At 38.7% G+C, this 20,162-nt stretch overlaps 1 protein-coding gene across 2 annotated transcripts in view; it reads right to left on the minus strand.

The window, feature by feature from the left end:
• Nucleotides 1-1,157: 1,157 nt before the first annotated feature.
• Nucleotides 1,158-20,162, minus strand: part of PCSK5 (proprotein convertase subtilisin/kexin type 5) — a 243,739-nt gene continuing 224,734 nt past the window's right edge. For both annotated transcript variants that reach the window (XM_088129839.1, XM_088129838.1), the window contains 9 exons: nucleotides 18,533-18,728; nucleotides 16,339-16,556; nucleotides 14,353-14,589; nucleotides 11,819-12,049; nucleotides 11,180-11,354; nucleotides 10,566-10,783; nucleotides 9,794-9,894; nucleotides 8,521-8,707; nucleotides 1,158-3,049 (listed from right to left, as the gene is read on the minus strand). In XM_088129839.1, the coding sequence (XP_087985965.1) occupies nucleotides 2,640-3,049; nucleotides 8,521-8,707; nucleotides 9,794-9,894; nucleotides 10,566-10,783; nucleotides 11,180-11,354; nucleotides 11,819-12,049; nucleotides 14,353-14,589; nucleotides 16,339-16,556; nucleotides 18,533-18,728 (1,973 nt within the window). In that variant the 3' untranslated portion in view covers nucleotides 1,158-2,639. The remainder of the gene's footprint in view (nucleotides 3,050-8,520; nucleotides 8,708-9,793; nucleotides 9,895-10,565; nucleotides 10,784-11,179; nucleotides 11,355-11,818; nucleotides 12,050-14,352; nucleotides 14,590-16,338; nucleotides 16,557-18,532; nucleotides 18,729-20,162) is intronic.

The raw sequence follows: 20,162 nt of genomic DNA on the forward strand, positions 1-20,162 counted from the left end.
GCCCGGAAGACCCACACCAGCCAAAATGTAAACTGTTCTTAGCAATGCAATGGTATAATATATATATTTTCTAATACCACTGCAACCACAATGCAAATCTATATGGAGTAATAACAATTACAATGTTGTATTTAATGTTTTGAATAAGTGTACTCAATCATAATATATAATTCAATATTTGTATTGGCATATTTGGTAAATCTGATTACAGTGATTATGTATAACAACTACAATAATTCCATTGATATAATGCACAAAAGATAATTTTTACTTAAAATTGAATAATATTGAGGATGTCATAGGCTGGTTACTAGTATATATATCTCAACTGTTGCAGGTCTAAGTAACGTAAATGAGTTTGCTTACAAATATTTTGTTCTGTCATTAAATATGTTGGCTTAAAAGCCCATGAGATTCAATCAGTTCCAGAATCACGAAGCCGTAATGCATTGCTATGACCTTATAGAATTTTTTGATATATAATAAATAGGCAATGAGCAAGCTTTGGTATAAAGATGTATTTATTTCTTCACACGAAAATTACAGCATTCAGTTATAAATGAATAAATTTATACTCTATAATGACCTGTGTTTAAGGTTTACATTTAATTTTTAATTTACCATTTAGTGCATATCAATAGTAATTAATTGCTCCCTTTTACAATTATCAATCATACAGCTATTATGAAATTGCAGTGATTTCCTTTGAGTCGTGGACCTTAAAGTAAACTTACAATATGTGAGAGTACTCATTGTTCAATTTGTGTGTGTGCATGCACAAACCTTCCAAAATGGAATATGGATATCTGTACCCCACAAATAGGTGAATATGAAGGTTTAAATGATGTAAGGGGTAGTGTTATTTTTAAAAAATCCAAACAAACCCTTAATCTAGTTAACTGTAGTGTTGTTCTATTTTTTTGTGGCCAAGGTAGAAACATTGTACATGTAGCAATGACATAATCACTACCTTGGAAAAAAGTGGCACAAAAATCCAAGGCAGGTCTACTCAGAAGTAAATCCCATCAACTCAATGAGGCTTATTTCCAGGTACATTACTTCAGGATTACAGCATCACTCTGTAATCCTATCCCCACACAGATGGGCCTATGCTCCGTTGAAGACTTTCAACTTTGAGTCTTGTATAGACTTATACACGACTCCACTACTTCAACCATTATACAAGACCTTTCAGCCCATACGGAAACTTCTGCTACTTTTGGTGAATCTAGAAAAATTCAGGTTAGAAAAGAAAAAAAAATCTCTTCGCAAAATGAATGCAGATTATAAGCACATACAGTAGCAGGCAATATCATTAAATCTTACTCCGTTTAATGATAAATTACATGTTAATAACAATAGAATAGTTTAACAGATTGGCAAGAGTTTTCGACTAATTTGCACGTATCATGTGCCTGCATTGAAATGTAACATAAATCATGTTCTTTCCTCCATCCCTTTCTTTGGAGCCATAAGGAGGAACCAAGATGCTTTTGTTTCTGTTTTAGACTAAATAGGTAAGCTGCAGTTAGTCTTAAGTATGCTTCATGGAAACAAATAATCTTCAAACCATGTTTTATGAATCTTCCTTACTTCAACTAATATTCAGGGTAATGCTAAACCATTACATAGTTACAATTGGAATTGGAAGTTTCCAATCTCTGAATAGCTGGACCTAAAGAGAAGAATGAAGAGATATAAAGTCTCAAGTGATTCCAAGGTTCATTGTAGTTCGCCCTTGCAATGCTAAACCATGGTTTATTGATATGTGCAAACTGGGCCTATTTCATTGCTTGATAAATTGGTTCTACTTATTTCAACAGAAAAACCAAAAACATTAAATTACCTGAGAGCTTTCGCCATTCATTTGTGCTGCAAACTGGAGTCCTAAGCATCAAGTTATGAATAGTTATGGTATGTACTCAACAAGAATCAGATTTCTTTTGCCATGGGAAGAACTTCCAGAAGAGTGAATTATATAAGCTAGCTACCCCCAAATATTGAGTTAGCAAACCAGTGAGGTGAACAAATGACAAACTCTGTATACAGTAGGCAGTTTGTGCCTTATATTACATTCAATTGCTCATATCCATTGTTAAGTTGCTGCATTTATTCATTTTTCAGTTCTACATGCCCTGAGCCCATATTATTCCTTGTTTCTTCATTGCATCAATACATGACACAAGAGGAAGTTAAACAAAGCCATGTATCAGTGATCCCATTTTGTCCAACATCTGAAAAGTGCTGAAAAGCAATCTAATTCAAGAGATTTCAGTTTTATCTTAGATATTTTATATCAGACAAATGCTTCATGATCTGAATGATATAATTTTAATTTAAAAATGCAGGAGGAAACACTACTTGAAAAATGTATGAATGAATACAGATAACCATTTACCAAAAGTAGTAACCTACCATGGCTTGCATATGATGGAAGGCTGATTGTGGCCTGTGTTTTGATTCCACACTTTGTTCTGCCAAACAGTAAGGAAACATAATTCCACAGTAATTGCAGATAGGTAGTAAGTGGTTATTTGTATCATTTATGTGAGATTCTGAACTTGTATTACATTTATCATCTTCCAGTAACTAATTCAGCAAGGTGTTAGAGATGCAGTGACAATTGTTTGAACAGTAGGTTATCTAAAGGAGTAACTTTCATCATCATATTCCAGTTCATCTATGTCATCATCTTCCAGAAGTCCATATTTAAATTTACGATAGACAGTACCATCTCGGCTCATATAGACAATATCATTGTCATCGTCATCGTCGTCATCATCATCATCCCGGTCTTTGTATTCATTCACTTGATTTTCTGGATAGCTGCTGCTCTGGTACTGGTTGCTTTTGAAAGAACGGAGCACCTGTGCATTATCTGCCAACTTCTTATACCCAACATGGTTAACAGGCCTAGGTCTGGCTCGCAGTCTTCTCCATATGAAAACAGTAGCTCCAATGATGAAACTCAACAAAATGAGTAAGGCAGCTGTCAAAGCCACAGTTTTGCCTCTTGTTTTCATGTCAGGGACTACTAATATACACTCATCTAAAAAAGAATTATAAACAAGTCTGTCATATATTATCTCATGTGTGAAAAAACACATAGCCTATTCCCTGCATATTGCATAATGTGGCTGATGATGCCTCTCACTACTCTGTGCCGATTTTCTGTCTCCTGTACTTGCCACACCCCCTACCCCCCATTTTCCCCTCCTGTACTTATCGGCAGGTAGAGGCAGAAAGGCTACCATACTGCCTGCCTCCCCTTCCCACTCCTTGTAATCTGGCAGCATTTCAGGGACTGCCATTGCCCTGTGATCAGTAGAAGATCTGGCTTCACCACAAGTCATCCAGAGCAACTTTTCTGCACTGCTGCCACTGTTCTAATCATCATCATCATCATCATCATCATCATCATCATCATCATTATCATCATCATCATCATCATCATCATCATTAGCAGCAGCAGCAGCAGCAGCAGCAGCAGCAGCAGCAGCAGCCACCATTGCCCTTACAGGACGGCAGTAACCCTGCTGGCTTGTTATGGAGTCTTGGTGAGGAGTACATTGTGGTAGAAGTGATTTTGAGATCAACCTACTTTCCTCCCCTCTCTCATTCCTGTGATGTGGGGCTTAGCAGCAAGGCAATGAGTTCTCCTCAAAATTTTGACAAATAACAGAAAACTGCGAGACAGTGTCAGGAAACTGCATAAATATCAACATTAGACTGTAAAGTTTGGTGACTGCACATCTAACTTTATTATTATTATAGTGTTATTCTTTAGCTGGAAGTCTATTTAGTTGTTTTTTAAAAAGTCACTACTCATCATGGTCCTCCTGACTTAGGACCATTGTCTTCCATTTCTTAGGACATCTGAATGGCTGCTCTAGCCTGGTAGCTGCCACTAACTAATGCCCAGCTATGCTGAGCTACCCAGGCCAGATTCCTCACTCCTGTCTTTTATGACTAAGGAGGAACCTCAAGGAACGGCAGGCACTGGGGGCTGCTACTAGCAAGCTCAGCATCAGCAAGTTAGGTGGTTTCTCCTTCTGTTCCCACCTTGCCTTGTCTGGAGAGGTAGAGAAAGGCAGGTATAGTGGGAGTTATTTGACAAGATGAACAGGCATGTTGATCCAATTGATACTGGATATTTGGACTTTGAAAATGCTTTTAACCAAGTCCTTCACCAAAGACTCTTGGATAACTGTAGGTGTTAGGATTAAGAGGAAAGATCCTCTCCCAAATAGATAACTGGCTGAAGGTTAGGAACCAAAGGGAATGGGTGGGTGGGGGGTGTTCTCATTTTGTTTCTTTGTGTAGCTGGCTAAGCAGTTTTGTAAAAGTGTAGAGGACGACAAGCAAGGAAAATAGAATTTCAAAAATAAAAACAGTTTTTTCTCTGCCTCTGTAGAAATAATTACTCACTTGTTCACTGAGTGAGTTAACAGGGAGAGGTCAGAGTTCAGTGGGTATTTTCAGCTGAGAAGAGTGAAGAGAGAGAAGGCAGAATACAGAAGAGCAGCGGGGGAGAGACTGCTGACCTATTGCTGTTGATGGCTCATTATAAGTGATTGGAATGTAGCTCATCAGAGAAGATGAGGAATTCTTGAGTTGAAGACTGGAAGAATTTTTGGTTAACAATACCAAGAAATCTCCCTGAAGATAGAAGACAGCAGGTAGAGAAGGCAGACAGAATGAGGAACATGCTAAAAAGGGCCAACCCTGGCAAGGACAACTCTTCTATGTTGGAACTTCAAGATGGAGTCTTCAGAATAGATTTCAGGGTTTTAAACTGAATTTTGTGGGAAAGGGAAGAGAGACCCCTGAAAATACTGTGACACCAAGTACTGGGCATGAGACTGACAGAGAGATGCAGAACGCGAAGGCACCCAATAATGAGCATATCAACACAGGAAGGAATAGGAACAAATTGGATACCCAATCAGTATGTAAGTGCATAGTGTCAGAGCAGTGTTTCTAAAACTCATCCTGGCTGGGGAATTCTGGGAGTTGAAGTCGACACACCTTAAAGTTGCCCAGTTTGAAAAACACTGTGTTAGAGGAACAAACAAGGAGAACTAGGAGTTTTAATGTAGGAGGATAAATATGATTTAGTAGACATTGAGAACTGGTGGGATGGCACTCTTGAACAGAATGCAAGGATGAATGAATATAATTTAAGGAATAGGCCAGGTAAAGAGGTATGAGGAGTAGCCTTACATGTGAAAGATATGCACACTTATTGAAATTCAGGAATTTGAGATGAAGGTCCAGGTAAGGGCACTTAGGATTGAATATAAGAAAAGGGAAATAACAAAGATATTATTATTTATTATTGTTGGTGTCAGGCCTAGCCCAAGGAACTCCAAGAGACCATGCAAATTCAGTCCAGCTATGTTTATTAGCTACAACCTCTAGCAAGAATCTTCCCAGACTAAAACCCCAGTTCCCAAAGTCCTCCAGCCACAATAGTGTGAATTCCTCAGGGAGGTGCCAATCTCATCCTTTTGTTCCTCCCACGCGGTTCCGGTGAGCTAAGAAAATGCTTATCTCCCTGAGCTTGGCCTTCATAATTCCATTCCATCACAGTTGGTCACACAGTCAGCCAGATGTTCAGACTGGATTTGGCATTTTTATCCACCTATCAAATCCTTCCCAAGGACCTGGTTTATTATTATTATTTAAAAATTATTGACCGCTCAAATCCAATGGACTCTGGGTAGTATACAAAACTAGGGAAAACATTCATTCATTCATTCATTCATTCATTTATTTATTTATTTATTTATTTATTTATATGATAAATAAATAAATAACACAAAAACAGCTACAAACATTAAATCACACAGACAGCCCAGACTAAAATAATCTAATGATCAGCAAAAACAATGAAACAAAACAGGAACTGTTGAACAAATAACCAAACATCAACCCCAGGCCTGGGACCAAAGCCAGGTTTTCAAAGCTTTCCGGAACCCCAGGAATCCTTATCTTTGGGGGGATGCTGTTCCAGAGGGTGGGGGCTGCAACAGAGAAGGCATGCTTCCTAGGTCCCACAAGATGGCAATGTTTAATGGAGGGGACCTGGAGAGCACCCACTCTGCTGGAACGTATTGGGTTGGCAGAAACAGTTGGAGATACGTGGTCTCTTAGATATTCAGGCCCTATGCCATACAGGGCTTTATAGGTAATAACCAGCACCTTGAATTGCACTCAGAAGGCAACTGGCAGCCAATGCAGCGGTGACACATGGGCATATCAAGAGGAGCTCATTACTACTTGTGCTGCTGTGTTTCGAACCAGCTGTAGCTTCTGGGTGGTCTTCAAGGGCAGCCCTATGTAGAGTGCATTGCAATAATCCAATTGTGAGGTGACCAGGGGACAAGTGACTATCTGTTGGCATATGCTATACACTGCTAAGCCAACCAAAATATCTAGATTATGCACTCTTGAAATCAGATTACAGAACTTTCTGGGAAGAAAAATATAATAATAATGAGATGCTTCAACTACCTAGGTATCTGTTAGAAAGCCAATTCAGCCAAGGCTGCAAAGTCCCCAGAATTCCTCAGTGTCTTGTTTCCATTTCCCAACAATGTTGGGAAGAAGTGACTATGTCAACTTTGGTACAAATAGTACCCTAGAGAAATTAAGGGTACTTGCACACTAGATTTCAAGAGAGCCAATTTTAACAAGCTTAGAGGAGTACCAAGCAGGAAACCATGGACAGAAATCCTCATGACAAAGAGACTGCAGCTGGGTTGGGAACTTCTAAAAATTAAGATTCTAGAAGTATAATCACATACCATTCCAATAGAAAAAAAATTGTCAGTTTAGGAAACTTGTGGATGCACAGATAGTTTTCAAATGAGGTAAGAGTTAAAATGGACATCTATAAGAAATGGAAGATGGTGAAGTCACCAAGAAAATGTACTAGCAGAAAGAAAATTGGAAAGACTAAAGCAACAAAAAGGGCTATTTCGCCTCTGTTAGTGGCAAAAGGAAGAGAAAGGAAGGGGTGGGCCCTGTTCCTTGGCAAAGATGGTAGGATAATAACAAATGATAGGCAGAGGGCAAAGCTCCTCAACTCCTATTTTGCTTCAGTCTTCTCCCAGCCAAGAATTGTAATCAAATGGATGTAAGCAGAAAACTGACAGAAGAAAAGAGCAGCAACCCAAGGTAGGTAAAGAGATGGTTAGGGAGCACCTGGTTATCAAGAATGAGTTCATGTTTCCAAGACACAAACAATTACATTTGAGAATCTTGAAGGACAAAGTCTCCCATGTGATCCTAATAGGGAAGGCGGCAAAATGTGGGTTGGACTATGCTACCATTGTGTAAATACAGAGGTGGTTGAAGAATCAAAGGCAATACGGCTATAGTTTTGCTTCAGCCTGGAGGAAGATGTCATGGGGCCTACCACAGGGCTCCATTCTAGACTCTGCACCATTCAATGTATTTGGATAGAAAATAGGATCATCAGATCTACAGATGATACAAAAAGGGAAGAAAGAGTGGAGTAGCAAATTCTTTGGATAACAGTAGCAAGACTCAGGAGGAGCCTGACAAGGTTGAGCAATGAACAGAAATTAGCAAGATGATTTTCAGTAGAAACAACTACAATGTCCTAAATTTGGGTAGGAAAAATCAAAGCCACAAATATAGGATGGTAGAGTTAGGATGGACTTGCACTGGGCAGCAGTACATTGAGATGGATGTTGAACATGAACCATAGCTGACATAGTGTGAGGAAGAGGAGGAGGGAAAGAGGAAGAGGAAGAAGACACATGCAGTCCTAGACTGTGATAATCAGGCTTTTGCTGAACTTGATATGAAGGAGCTAACTGGATGTGTCCCACAACATCCACAGCTTTGTTACAATAGCAATTTCAGAATGTTCTTGTATTGAGCATATAAGGTGGGCACAGTGAAGCTTTCAGTTAGGCAAGGGCTTATCCTAACCTATTTTTGTTTAAATAAATTCTGCTGGCTTAGATGAATGTAGATTATATAGTTGTATCTTTGTAGTGCAAGCGTTAACCAACAAAACTCAAATTACAAGGAAAACCAGCTCCCAAACGAGTACCAGGGCAAACACTTTTGATGGGGCTATCATTGCTGGTTCACAAGTCATTGTTTTACATGTCACGGAGCTACCATTGCTTTAATATATAAATGTCCTCCTGGTTTCTCCTAAAGAGTTGTGGTATCTATCATTCTCTAAAAACATATACACAGTGTGGAAATAAAGTTTACCGCAACCCGAATGTCAGGTAGGCCTAGCTAAACATTATTTTTCCATAGTAGCAAGTTTCTCATCTGAAACCTGATTGTTCCATTCTTTTTTATCACACAGAATCTAAAGCTATGATTGCTATCACCATGGAAATACAAGAAAACAAGATTTACAAGAATGTGAAACCCTGTAACTAGACCTAGCTTATTGTTTAAAAAGTAAAGGTTATAATGTACCTGATCACAAAACATTTCCTGCTAACTTCTTTTGTTTATAGTTACCTGACATTATAGTGCAGTTACAACATTCCTGAGTTTGCATCAATCCAGCATCCTTACAGCAAGGTACACATCGATATTCATCAACGTATAGTTCCATGTTAAGATGACATGAAGTACAGTTGAAGGGACCAGGCCCCTTGCACTGCATACAAGAATCGTGGCATTTCTCACATTTTGATGGCTTTACCTTGCATTCAACAAGGAACAGAAAGAAAGATGGGCTTTGGTTAATGTTTCCAGGGGAAACTGACAATGCTATCCCTAAATTAGCATATTGCATAAAGTTATCATAAGGTTTATTTGATTTTGTCTTAACGTGTTGCATATATCCGGTCATTGTGACTTGTAAATTGTAATTTATGGCTTAATTTTATGTATGAATCAATTATGGCTTAGTTTAAAAAACCAGTTTAATAAACTTTGTCATAGTACAAGGTTAAAACCCAGCCTAGTTAGCCCCCAAAATAGTATGCAACCCTGGACATCTTTGTGTGCATAGAGTCCATCCTATTTAAAAAAACAGCCTTTTAGTAGGAAAAAAGGAGGAGAAACAATAATAGTCATCTCCATCACCAGCTATCATATCATGACCTATTTATTAAACTCTGTGCAACTCTGACTCTTAGATTCTAATTCCATGCTTAATATCAGGGGCATTCACAGGGTTGAGTGTTTGTGTGTGTCAAAAAGTTACCTGCTTTCCTGTGATATTTTCTGTACTTAAAAAGGGTCTTACAATATTAACTAACAGTTGTAATTTCTCTCAAAGTGACATATGAAAACATATTTAAGACCTAAACTGCTCTGCTCCTCTAGTAATAAAGACCCCACCTCCTAAAAATAGGAACACAATGCCATTTTGTTGAATGATGCACAATTTTTCCAGAAACGTATGGCTGTTCTGGAATAGTATAATTAGTTTTGTCAGAAGGGGCTAAAAAGATGCTGCCTGTTCACACTACTGCAGAAATATGCAAATATCATTCTGCCCTCTTATTAACTTTGTACTAAAGATAAAGACACATAAGACAGCAGAAAAACTAAATGATCTGCATACTTAGAAGCTGACTATTGTACCTCTGCTCTTAAATCTAACTGCAGTTTCTCAGTCATTTTATATACTAGCAAGCAGAAATATGAATGTTGAAAATAATTCATAGAAAGGGGAGTACTCTTTATAATGTTTCAAAACTAATGATAAAATTCATTTTATCATATCATTGCATTAAATCAATAAAGTTTTTTTTTTTTTTTAATTCTGTGCAGCAAGTACCTCTGAGACTTGGTATTCTCCTAGTAAGCATACTGAGTTGCAGATTCCAGCGAAGAAATGATAACTTGTCACGCAGGTTGTGCATTTGAATTCTCCCTTCCCTTAAAAGGAATAACATCATTTGAAAATACAATTTGTAGGAAATTGTCCAATTCATACAGCAATTGCTTTAGTCCAGTAGCTCTTGACCTTTGCAGGTAGGGAATCCCTCTGGTTCAAACATGCATTTGAGATCCTGGACTATGTAACATTTCTGGGAGTTGCAGTCCCAATATGGCTGGAAGACATTGGTTTGGAGAAGCAGTGACTCTCATTTGTGGGCTGAAAACTAATAGTTCAACCTCTCCAATGAAGTAAATGGCACTGATTGTGGTTTCAGTTCTGAACATGCTGGAAGTGATGATGGTAGTGTCTAGGATTATGATGCAATGGTTTGAACTGTGATGCTAAAGACTAAAAGGGGTTTAAGGAACTTCAGAATGCTAAAGATGTGAAGGAATTTAAGATATGCATAAATAATTATACATATGATTGACTAATTGGGACTACTCACTGACTAAATGGTGTGCAATTCCTGTTTCACCTTTGGGATATCTACATGGCAATAAATACAAGCAATTTAAAGAGAAATATAAAAAGTTAGTATTGGATTCTAATTCAATATTCCACTCAGAGATTTCTTACATACTGTATATATAAAGTAATCAATACTTTTAAGAATTAAAACAAAATGTGACTTCAGTCTGTTCATATGATCTGAACTTGAACTTACCTTTGCAAGTATGGCAAGTTGGATGGCACCGTTTGCAAGCATGAGTGTCAAGATCTGCATAGTAATATTCAGGGCAGGAGAAGAGACATTCATTGGAGGAGCGCAGCAGGAAGAAATTTTCCGCACAGGATAAACATTCTGTAGGTGCAGGTCCCAAACATTTCTGGCAGCTTTTGTGACATCTCTCACAAGTTCTGGTGACACTGTTGGCATAATACCTGTACCAATAAAATAGTAAAGTCAAGCTGAGTTGAGCTGAGTCGAGTAGAACAATTACGTGGTAAACAAAGGGATAATTTATCTCAGATCATGTTGTATTTTATAAATCTGTATTGTTAAGTGACAGTGTGGTTTGAGAAGATGCAGCTCTCCCCATTCCATGTACAGAAGGCAACCAGGCTGTTGAATCCATCCTAGCACAGGTGTCCTCCAAACTTAAGGAGGGTTGTTTGAATCCAGCTTGCCTGAGCCCTGTTCTCTGCTCTGCATTCTAACCACCCTTGTGGTAGCTGTCTGTCAAAGTCTTAATCTCTTCCCTGCTTGTATCTCTTCCTTTCTCCTCCCTGCTGCTGCCCCCACTTTGTCCATCCCCCTTTTTCCTTTCGGGCTCTTACCCAGCTGTACAGTTCTGGACACACAGGTTTTCTTCCTTGTACCAGTTTGGAGGGCAGAGAAGGCACTGGGTGCTGTGTTTTCCATGGCATGTTTTACAGGTCCTGTGACAAGGGTAGCACTGGGAATCAGTATCTTCATAATATCCATCAGGACAGGTACTGACACAGGTTGTATCTATAGCAAAATAGCAAAAGACAAGCTAATGCTTGGGATGACAAAGATTAATACAGTCTGTAGTTGGGACATGAGGAAAAGTTCATAGTCCATTTTAAATTCTTTGGACCAACCAAGCAACTTTTCTTAATTTGATCAGTGACTGAGTTGCCACATGCTATTATCTGAGTGTGAGTAACAGGCTTACTTAAAGGAGCAATACTTCAGTCCTCTTAGGGCACTCTACTCCCAGGGCCTCCTCAAGTAGGATGAAATCCAGTGTTGTGCAAGTGAACTTTCACTCATGCAACAGAATTCCTTTCTCTCTAGAGTGGATATTGAGAATGTAGGAGGAGCTGCAGAGAGAAGGGTACTGGCTCCTCATTCTGTGGCTGGGTTCAGAATGGTGCTTTGTGAATTTGCCAAGGTTGAGAAACACTGATCTACAGAGATGAAGGAGACAAGGCAAGAGCCCAAATACTTACTGAGGAGATGCCAGCTACTTGGGCAGCTAAGACACTGAGCATTGCCTGGCCCTTTGCAATGGAAACAGGCCTTGTGACAAGGCCTACATTTCCTGCTTGCGCTGTCATAGTACCAATTGGGCAAGCAGTCCTGAGGGATGACACAGACACCAGTGAGGGTCATCAGCAGACCTTCTTCACAGGAAAAGCAGCTGGTGGCAGATGAACAAGTTTTGCAGGTCTCGTGGCAGTCTAGAAGGTAACAAAGCAAAAAGATGTCACCATTTGGTTTTTGAGTTTTTTGTACTCCTCAGTGGAGAACTGCAAGTTCATGTCTGTGGAAAACAACATACTGTACGTGAAATGAATATGCTGCACAAATTAGATTCATGTTATGTGATGCTCCAGTTAGTACTGTTATCATCAGGTGATTATGAAACATCTTTGTTAATAAGCTCTAGTGCCTTCGTCTGTATTTAGCTTTATCAAAAACACTTTTGAAAATAGAAGGTTTCCATAACTCATAATATGGAAGGTAACCTAACCAAACCTACACTCAGAAGTTTACATCCTTTTCACAGACTAGCAGCAACATTTTGAAAATCATCTGCACAAACATGAATCACACTTATTATCTCTCTTTATGCCTTTCCATACCTTTATTCAGAAGGTATTTGGTATGGTAACACCTTCCTTTTCGGAAAAGTCTGATTAATCTGATGACCACTGAATATTGTCCCTCTGCTGGTCATGAAATCATGTTAACAAGAACTTACTTATCTGAAGCATAGTTATTTCTTTCTGAATTACAATAGGAAGTATGCAGTACCAATCACACATACTGTATATTCTGAAAAATACTTTTGGAAACTGAAAAGGTATTTTATTTTTCAGATTTAGGGATGCAATAACACATTTATATTAATAATATTTTTGGTGCAACTTAGAATTCCAATTTGTAGCATGCAATAAGCATCTAATAAAATATAAAATGGCAGATAAAGGCAGCATAAAGTAGTATTGATCCACCTGAAGCCTGGGGAAAGCAAATATCCACATCAGCATGCAGCAAGCCTTCTGGGAAGAGCCCCCAGAATCACCTGCTATCAAAAATGTAAAAGTCCCACATTGGTACCAAAGATAAAGCAAGACATCTTGGACAGCCCACTTTATTTCTGCAAACCTGATTTAGGATTAAATGAATGTACCAGCCAGCCACACCCAATCACAGCATGGATCTATGACCAGAGCAAAAGGCAAGGCAAGATCTATATATCAGGTAAACACTTGAAAAACACTGCACACGCACAAAAAAACCTCATTACCAGGGGAAAAGAAGGACTAAAGAAAGTAAAGATCTGCATTAAATGTGTATGTCCTGATGTATATGTGCAGATGCAAAGACAGAAATACTCTGATTTAAATAGAAATGCATCTTCCCCTTGAAGGGGGGGTAAGGATTGTGGCCAGGAGAGCTTGGACCTGCTCAGCAATAACCTCAAAACTCCTCTCCCTTCTTTCAATTCTTTATTGTTAAATTGGGCAGCTCTTTGAATAAAGGATATCTTCAGATAGAGAACTGCCCTATAAAAGGTAGGTCATTGGCTACTCCAACAACTTACATTGTGGGAGTTCTTTGGGTTCAAAGGAGCCTTTTACTGTTTACTGCAGCTTTCTGCTAAACTGGCATCCTCTGGCTGTGTTTAGATCTCAACTCCTGGAATTTCCAGCCTTTGGCTGAGTGGGCCGGGATTTCCAGAAGATTCAGTTCCAATACATCTGGAGACTCTCTCAGTGGCTTTCAATATCACTGAACATGGTACCCTTCTAAACCCTCTGTGGGACTGGCTGGGTCAGAATCTTGTACCTTTACTTCTGGATGGGTTACGCTTTCGCACATGGGGCTGATGGACAACTTGGAGGGGCTTTCTTACATGTATTCTCAGCACCTAAGAATGAGCAGGTGGCAGCTATGGCAGGAAGGTCTTTGCAAAGATCTATCTGGTGCATCAGTTATGCTCTTTCCTGGACAGAGGGGCCCTCCTCATATCACTCATGCCTTGGTCATCTTGCATGTAGCATATTGCAACACACTCTACATGCTTTTGAAGACCAAGTGGAATTTACAGCTGGTCCAGAATGCCAGCATCCCCCCAGGCATTCAAACAGCTCTTTCCCTGTTCTTTTTCAAGCAAACCATAAAGACCTGTCTCTCCCTCCAGGGTAAGGCTAGAGAAGGTGCAGGGCTTCTTTGGGATGGTTGTGGGTTGTTCCCTCCATTAAGTGTTTCTTGATTGTTTTTATACTTGGTTTTTATTGTTCACACTCAGTCATCTGGAGCTGGTGGCTTTGTAAGTATGATTTAAATAAGCAGACAAATAAATGAGCTGAAGAAGATTGTCTCCTGTATAGCACATTATTGTGTCGTGGTAGAGAATTTCTGGTCTAAATCTTAGAGCTGTGGGAAGATTTTGATTTGAATGTCATTTGACTGAAATGTCTGAATCATATGGACTTTCTGAACTGGATTACCAGTCAAACTGAAAAAGGAATACCTTTGCAGGCTGCAGCTTCTTCTTCATAGTAAGTGCCATCTGGGCAGTCTTCAATACACCTGCCTTTGTATAATGCATAGGAAGTATCAGGACAGGCAATGCAGTCATCAGCCTCTGGCCCTTCACATTCTCTGCAGAGCTCATGGCAAGTGAAACAGTGGGTGGAGAAAGGGTAAAAACCAGAAGGACAATTCTGCAAACACATCCCATTGTGCAGATGGAAGGGAGGAATACACACTTTCAAGAAAAAAAAATAGACTCTATCAGGATATGCAAAAGAACACAATGCCTTGTCTTTTATATGAGAGGTAAAAACACCCTCCCCCCCCACCCCCTTTGACATATTTGGGTCTTACTGGGGTGTAGATGGGTTTTGACGCTGCATCTCATTTTGTGGAAAAACTCTACTTTAAAAATAGATTGAAGTTGTCCTATTGGAAAGTATGGGCTGACTCTGGAATAGTTACTTTAAATCAATTACTTTGCAACAATGATTTTTAAGGATTTTCAACCACTACAGAGAGAATTGTCCTTGCCTGGCATGTGTCAGTGGCATTATAATCAACTTAAGCATCTTTTGCTTTCTCAGTATGGGCCAGATGCCTTAGCTGCTCCTATGGAGTGTAGGCTACTATTGGTGTTTATGGAGTCTGTTTATGAAATCAAACAAACGTCAAAATGAAAAATACTGTATTTTTAAAGTTGAAATTGCTTATATTTATTACTTATGGAATAAAGCATTAGAATAACTGAGAATGGAACATTAGTGGATGTTAGTCTTAAAAAATGTTAAGGCTGCTGCTTTGAAGTTGAAATTAATTCATTAAGAGATTTTATTCTGAGTTTATTGGATTCCTCAAAGAATGTATTGGAAAGGACAGACTCTAGATTTTTGCTGTTACAGATATAAGAAATGTGAGAGTACATCAGCTCATATGATTTGGTCATATCTGGTTTTGGGTTTCTTTTGGAAAAATATTACAATGTGCATAACTATTTATTTGTTTATATGATTTATATGGCCACCCATCTCACAACAGCGGCTCTGGGTGGTGTTACAAAGTTTAAACAACACTGAACCATCTAAAAAAATCATGATGTCTGAATTTTTCCAATAAAAAAATAATACATTTCCCTTTGGCATAGATTTCATAATTTTTACAAGCATAATTTTTAATGTAAAATTTGATATATTATTGTTAAACAATTAAATGAATATGTGATATAATTAGGTGATTTATATCAACATAATTGTTAGTTTTTTATTGCTTTTTTCTATTTGCTTGTTTTAGTTAATTATTTTTATTTTCTTTTTGTTTGTTTTGGTATTATCACTTTGTAACTAATTAATTTGTTGGATGTGTATATATTACTGTTCTTATTTTAATTTGCTTCTGTATGTTGTTTTCTTTTTTAAAGTACAATAAAATTATAGGGAAAAAAAGCAGCAGCTACACCTATGCAGATGTGCACAAACATAGCATCTCTCCCTTCTTTGGCTTCAGCTGGCTGGCAATGGCTTTCTGACTGGGATTTATATCAAGAAGTTTTAATCATTAACTTCTGGATTTTGAATGAATGGGGCTCATTGCTTTACTTCAAACTGAAACTTATAAAAAAGTCAGTGGGAAGTTATTATATTTTCTATGCTTTAAAGATAAACAGGCCAACACAAACTTTGAAGGATAGAGTTGAGTGTATTGTCGAAGGCTTTCACGGCCGGCATACGATGGCTGGTGTGGGTCTTCCGGGCTGTGTGGCCGTGGTCTTGAAGTTTTGTTTCCTAACGTTTCGCCAGCATCTGTGACCGGTCACAGATGCTGGTGAAACGTTAGGAAACAAAACTTCAAGACCACGGCCACACAGCCCGGAAGACCCACACCAGCCATCGATAGAGTTGAACTCAGCTCAATCTGAGGAAGTTTATACATTTTGAATGAGTAGAAAGACAGAAACTCTGCATGGCTCACTTGATTCTTGGCATACCTTTGCATTTGCTTTGATGAATGCATTCCTGACACATCTTAGGACAAGCTTCACAGGCTCTATCAGTAGCAAAGTGCCCCTCGGAGCACTCAGGTTTGCATCTGAAGCCCTCTAGGAGCAAGGGCCTTTCACAGGAGAGGCACATGGTGGCATTTTTTCCACAGGTTTTGCAAGGTGGATTGCATTCCTTGCACTTTCCATCTTTAGCAAAAAAGCCACTGCAGCAAGAGAGAAAAAAACCTATCACATATATATTCTAATTCTTAGCAAAACAAAACTACTGAAGGGATGAGTTTAAAAGTATTTACTATAGATATGCACTTGTTCATTAGTTATCTTTGATTCTGAAGTGGTAAGATTCCTATGGCATTACTGTACCAAAATCCAGTTTCCTGATAGTTTTCTTTCTAAAGTAAAAAAAAAAGGGGGGGGGAGGAGGTCTGTTTTATTTCCTCATTCTGAGGAATACCATTTGCTGGAGTTTATGAGCTAGCTATATTGTTGCAATGAGGTGAAAGATGCTGCTGCTGTTTTTTTCTGGGACACATTTCTCCAACACTCTGAAGTCTCCCTGTCTGCCCACACTTTCTGACCTGAAAAAAACAGAAGACCTTTAGGAAGAGTTTCCTCAAGGTCTGTTTCTGGAGGATTTATCTGAAAGTGGAAAGCCTGGGAGGTTGCAGACCACAGGACTCACACAATCACTTCTTTGCCAAGGATTCTGCATCTCATTCAAGATAATTACACCAACAATTTCTCCCTTGAAAGAAAAATGGCAAAGCAATTTCATTCCCACCACCCTGAAGGAGAATGAACTAACAAAAATGTAGAGGAGATGTTCAACTCATCTCATCATTCTTAAACTATGAAAGCTCCCTAAGTTACTCTGGTCCTTCAAAAGAACCCTGAAATCTTCTATTGCATTTCTCACTTTCTTTTGTAATGATTATACTTCTTACAGACATAAGAATAATATTAATTCAATTGTTTTTTTCAAGCTTCTGATATGCTGAATAAAACAAGGTAAGCAATAGAGAGAATTTGCTCAGAAGATTTAACATACGTATGATCAGAAATGATCAAAGCAGCAACTTGCACCTCAGTGTTTTTGATCTAGGAAAATATGCTCTTAATGGAAATGATGCTATGACTGTAATATGGACTACTTGGCCAATAGTGCAGCTGGGTATTCTTAGATCCTACAGGCTTTAGATAATCATGTATTTCCTAGGAACAATCAGCCTTTTGTAGCTGCCAAACAGTCCTGGGAAAGAGACAGCTGCTTTAAAGCAGGTGCAGACAAGTCCCCCCCCCCCATTCTCCTTTCTCATGTACTTCAAAGCACTTTTTTGGAACTGAATCTGAGGCACTGCAAACACATAATATTTTAGAAATAAAACAGTAAAATGAGTGCCAATCAATCAGTCTTTCTCTCTCTGCCCAACTGCTTATCTGGTTCTAAAGTCTTTGTAAAAAGAAGAAAGGAAAAATGCTTCAGCAAGCAGTATCAGATCCTGTTGGGCCCTGTGTCCTGCAGGCATTGATGCTCATCCTGCTTGTCAATGTCCTGCCACTCTCTGGACCTTCATTAGGGAAGCCCTGATGTCTGACCAAGGCATCCACCCCTAGCTGCATCACTGTTCTCTAACCTGTTCTTCTTCTGTTTCAAATCTTCACAAAAGTTTATACATTTTTGCTATTATATGTTCATTGTTTGTACGTAATTCAATTTCAAATTACATTTTGTGTTTTCCAATTCCAATTATCTTTTTATCCACATTAAACTGTTCTTTTAGCTAAGCAATATGAAAACCATTGAAAACTATGTCCTTCTTCAATCAATTTTCTCTTGACTTCATCTTAATTTCCCCATCTTCTTGTCTTAATAAATCTTGAACTGCCTCACTGTTCTCAAAGGACTGCTAATGCTCTCAGAAGGTCGGAATGGGAACCTGTCCACTCTCTTTAAAAACAAATCCAGGAAATCCACCAGAGAAAGCCACAGAAATGAATGCCTTCAATGCATCTTATATGTACATCTGCAATCATTCTGAAGAAGCCAAGGGACCTCGTAGCCTTCTCCAATGAAAAGATTACAAATACTGCAATATAGAAAATGTGGAAGTGAAAATGTCACACTGATGTATGAAGACAATCTAGGAGTTTGCATGAATGCATATCAATGGGAACATACGTGGGACACTCCTGCAAGCATTCGCCTCTGTGCAAATAGCGTGGCATGCTTGGACTGGACAGACATTTCAGACAGTGTTGATTTGCTGTGCATTCCTCACAGTCCTCTGTGCAGTTCTCGCATTGTTTTGTCTTCGTATTGCGAAAAGTTTGGGGAGGGCAATCATGGCCACAGGACCCAGCAAAAAGAAACTGCCCTGAAACAGAATTGCATAGATATAAATTATGCATTTGAAAGACAGCCAACAGATGCTATTGTCACAAATATTGACTAGCTATTATAAGACTTTTTCACCTCTACTCCCTTGTGCCCATTTTGGAGAACTGCAGTTTAAACATCCATAGAGGGCAACAGGTTAAGAAAGTCTGGGATATGCTATTTATTACACATCCACTTATGTTTAAAGGGATGTTGTTGTTTTTATAGTTCTGCATAGGGATCCCCCTCCCCATGATTTTCTGCTCTTCTTCCATTTATGGCTTAATGACTCATTACCAAGTGTAAAGAAGACCAAACTGATGACAACAGGTATAACTAACAGCCTTAGAAGAGACAATGAAGATATCGAAGTGGTGGATAACTTCTATCTTTTACGATCAACCATGAGAGTAAAGTAACCAGCAGTCAAGAAATACACTGCAGATTAGCACTTGGTAGGTTAGTAATGAAGGCTTTGGAAAACAGACAATGGAATTCCCTGTGACACTTTACGGAAGCAAAAGTTGGACTTTGAACAAACCATATAGAAAGAGCATTGATTTTTTTGAATTTTGGGACTCCTGAGAATACCATGGACAGCCAAGAAAACAAACAAATGGATCATCAGACAAATCAACCCAGAGTTCTCACTTAAGGCACAAATTATCCTACTGAAGACACAATATGTGAAGACCTAGCTCTCTAGAGAAGCCTGTAATGCTGGGAAAGTTGGAAGGAAAGAGTAGAAGAGGGCCACCAGGAGCAAGGTGGATGGACTCAATTATAGCAGCATTGGCTGAACCGTTGGAAGACCAGAAGGACCAAATCATTATGGAGACATTCTATCTATATGATCACTAAGAGTCAACACAGACTTGATGACACATAATCAATCATCAGTCAATCACTAAGTGGATTAATGGTCTATTATTGTTTTCTGTTGCCTATATTGGTTTGAACTGAAATATCCTGAGCATAAAGATGGAAGGATGACATATCATTTCTTCCATAAGTAAAAATTAAAAAAAAAAAAGAATTATATTTTAAAGCAGTGCTTCTGGGCTCTATATAGGCCCACAGACATAATTACAAAATGAAAATGGTGGCTGGCTGCAGTTCAGTGCTTCATTTTGAATCTGCACAGAACAAAACACAGAGATAAGCTACAATGGCAAATATGGTTGTCATTTTGTAATTAAGCCAGCTTCTTATGATCACCATTTTGTGTGAGAATGTTGAAGCTGCTTTCAAAATTCCAAATGACTCTGCTAGCCTGAAAAGTGGCATAATCCCTGACGTAATGTGATAAAAGAGGAAAAGAGAAATTGGGAGGGTTGTTTGTATAGAAGTAAATATACAACATGAAATAAAACCCATCTGATTGCTGTGGTTTCTTTATTTTATGCTTCTTGCTCATGTTAAGCTCATATTT

Source organism: Python bivittatus, unplaced genomic scaffold (assembly GCF_059951505.1).
Source record: "Python bivittatus isolate LINGU-HERP-01145 unplaced genomic scaffold, Pbiv_v1 ctg000850_np1212, whole genome shotgun sequence".
In the NCBI taxonomy this organism is placed as follows: Eukaryota; Metazoa; Chordata; class Lepidosauria; order Squamata; family Pythonidae; genus Python; species Python bivittatus.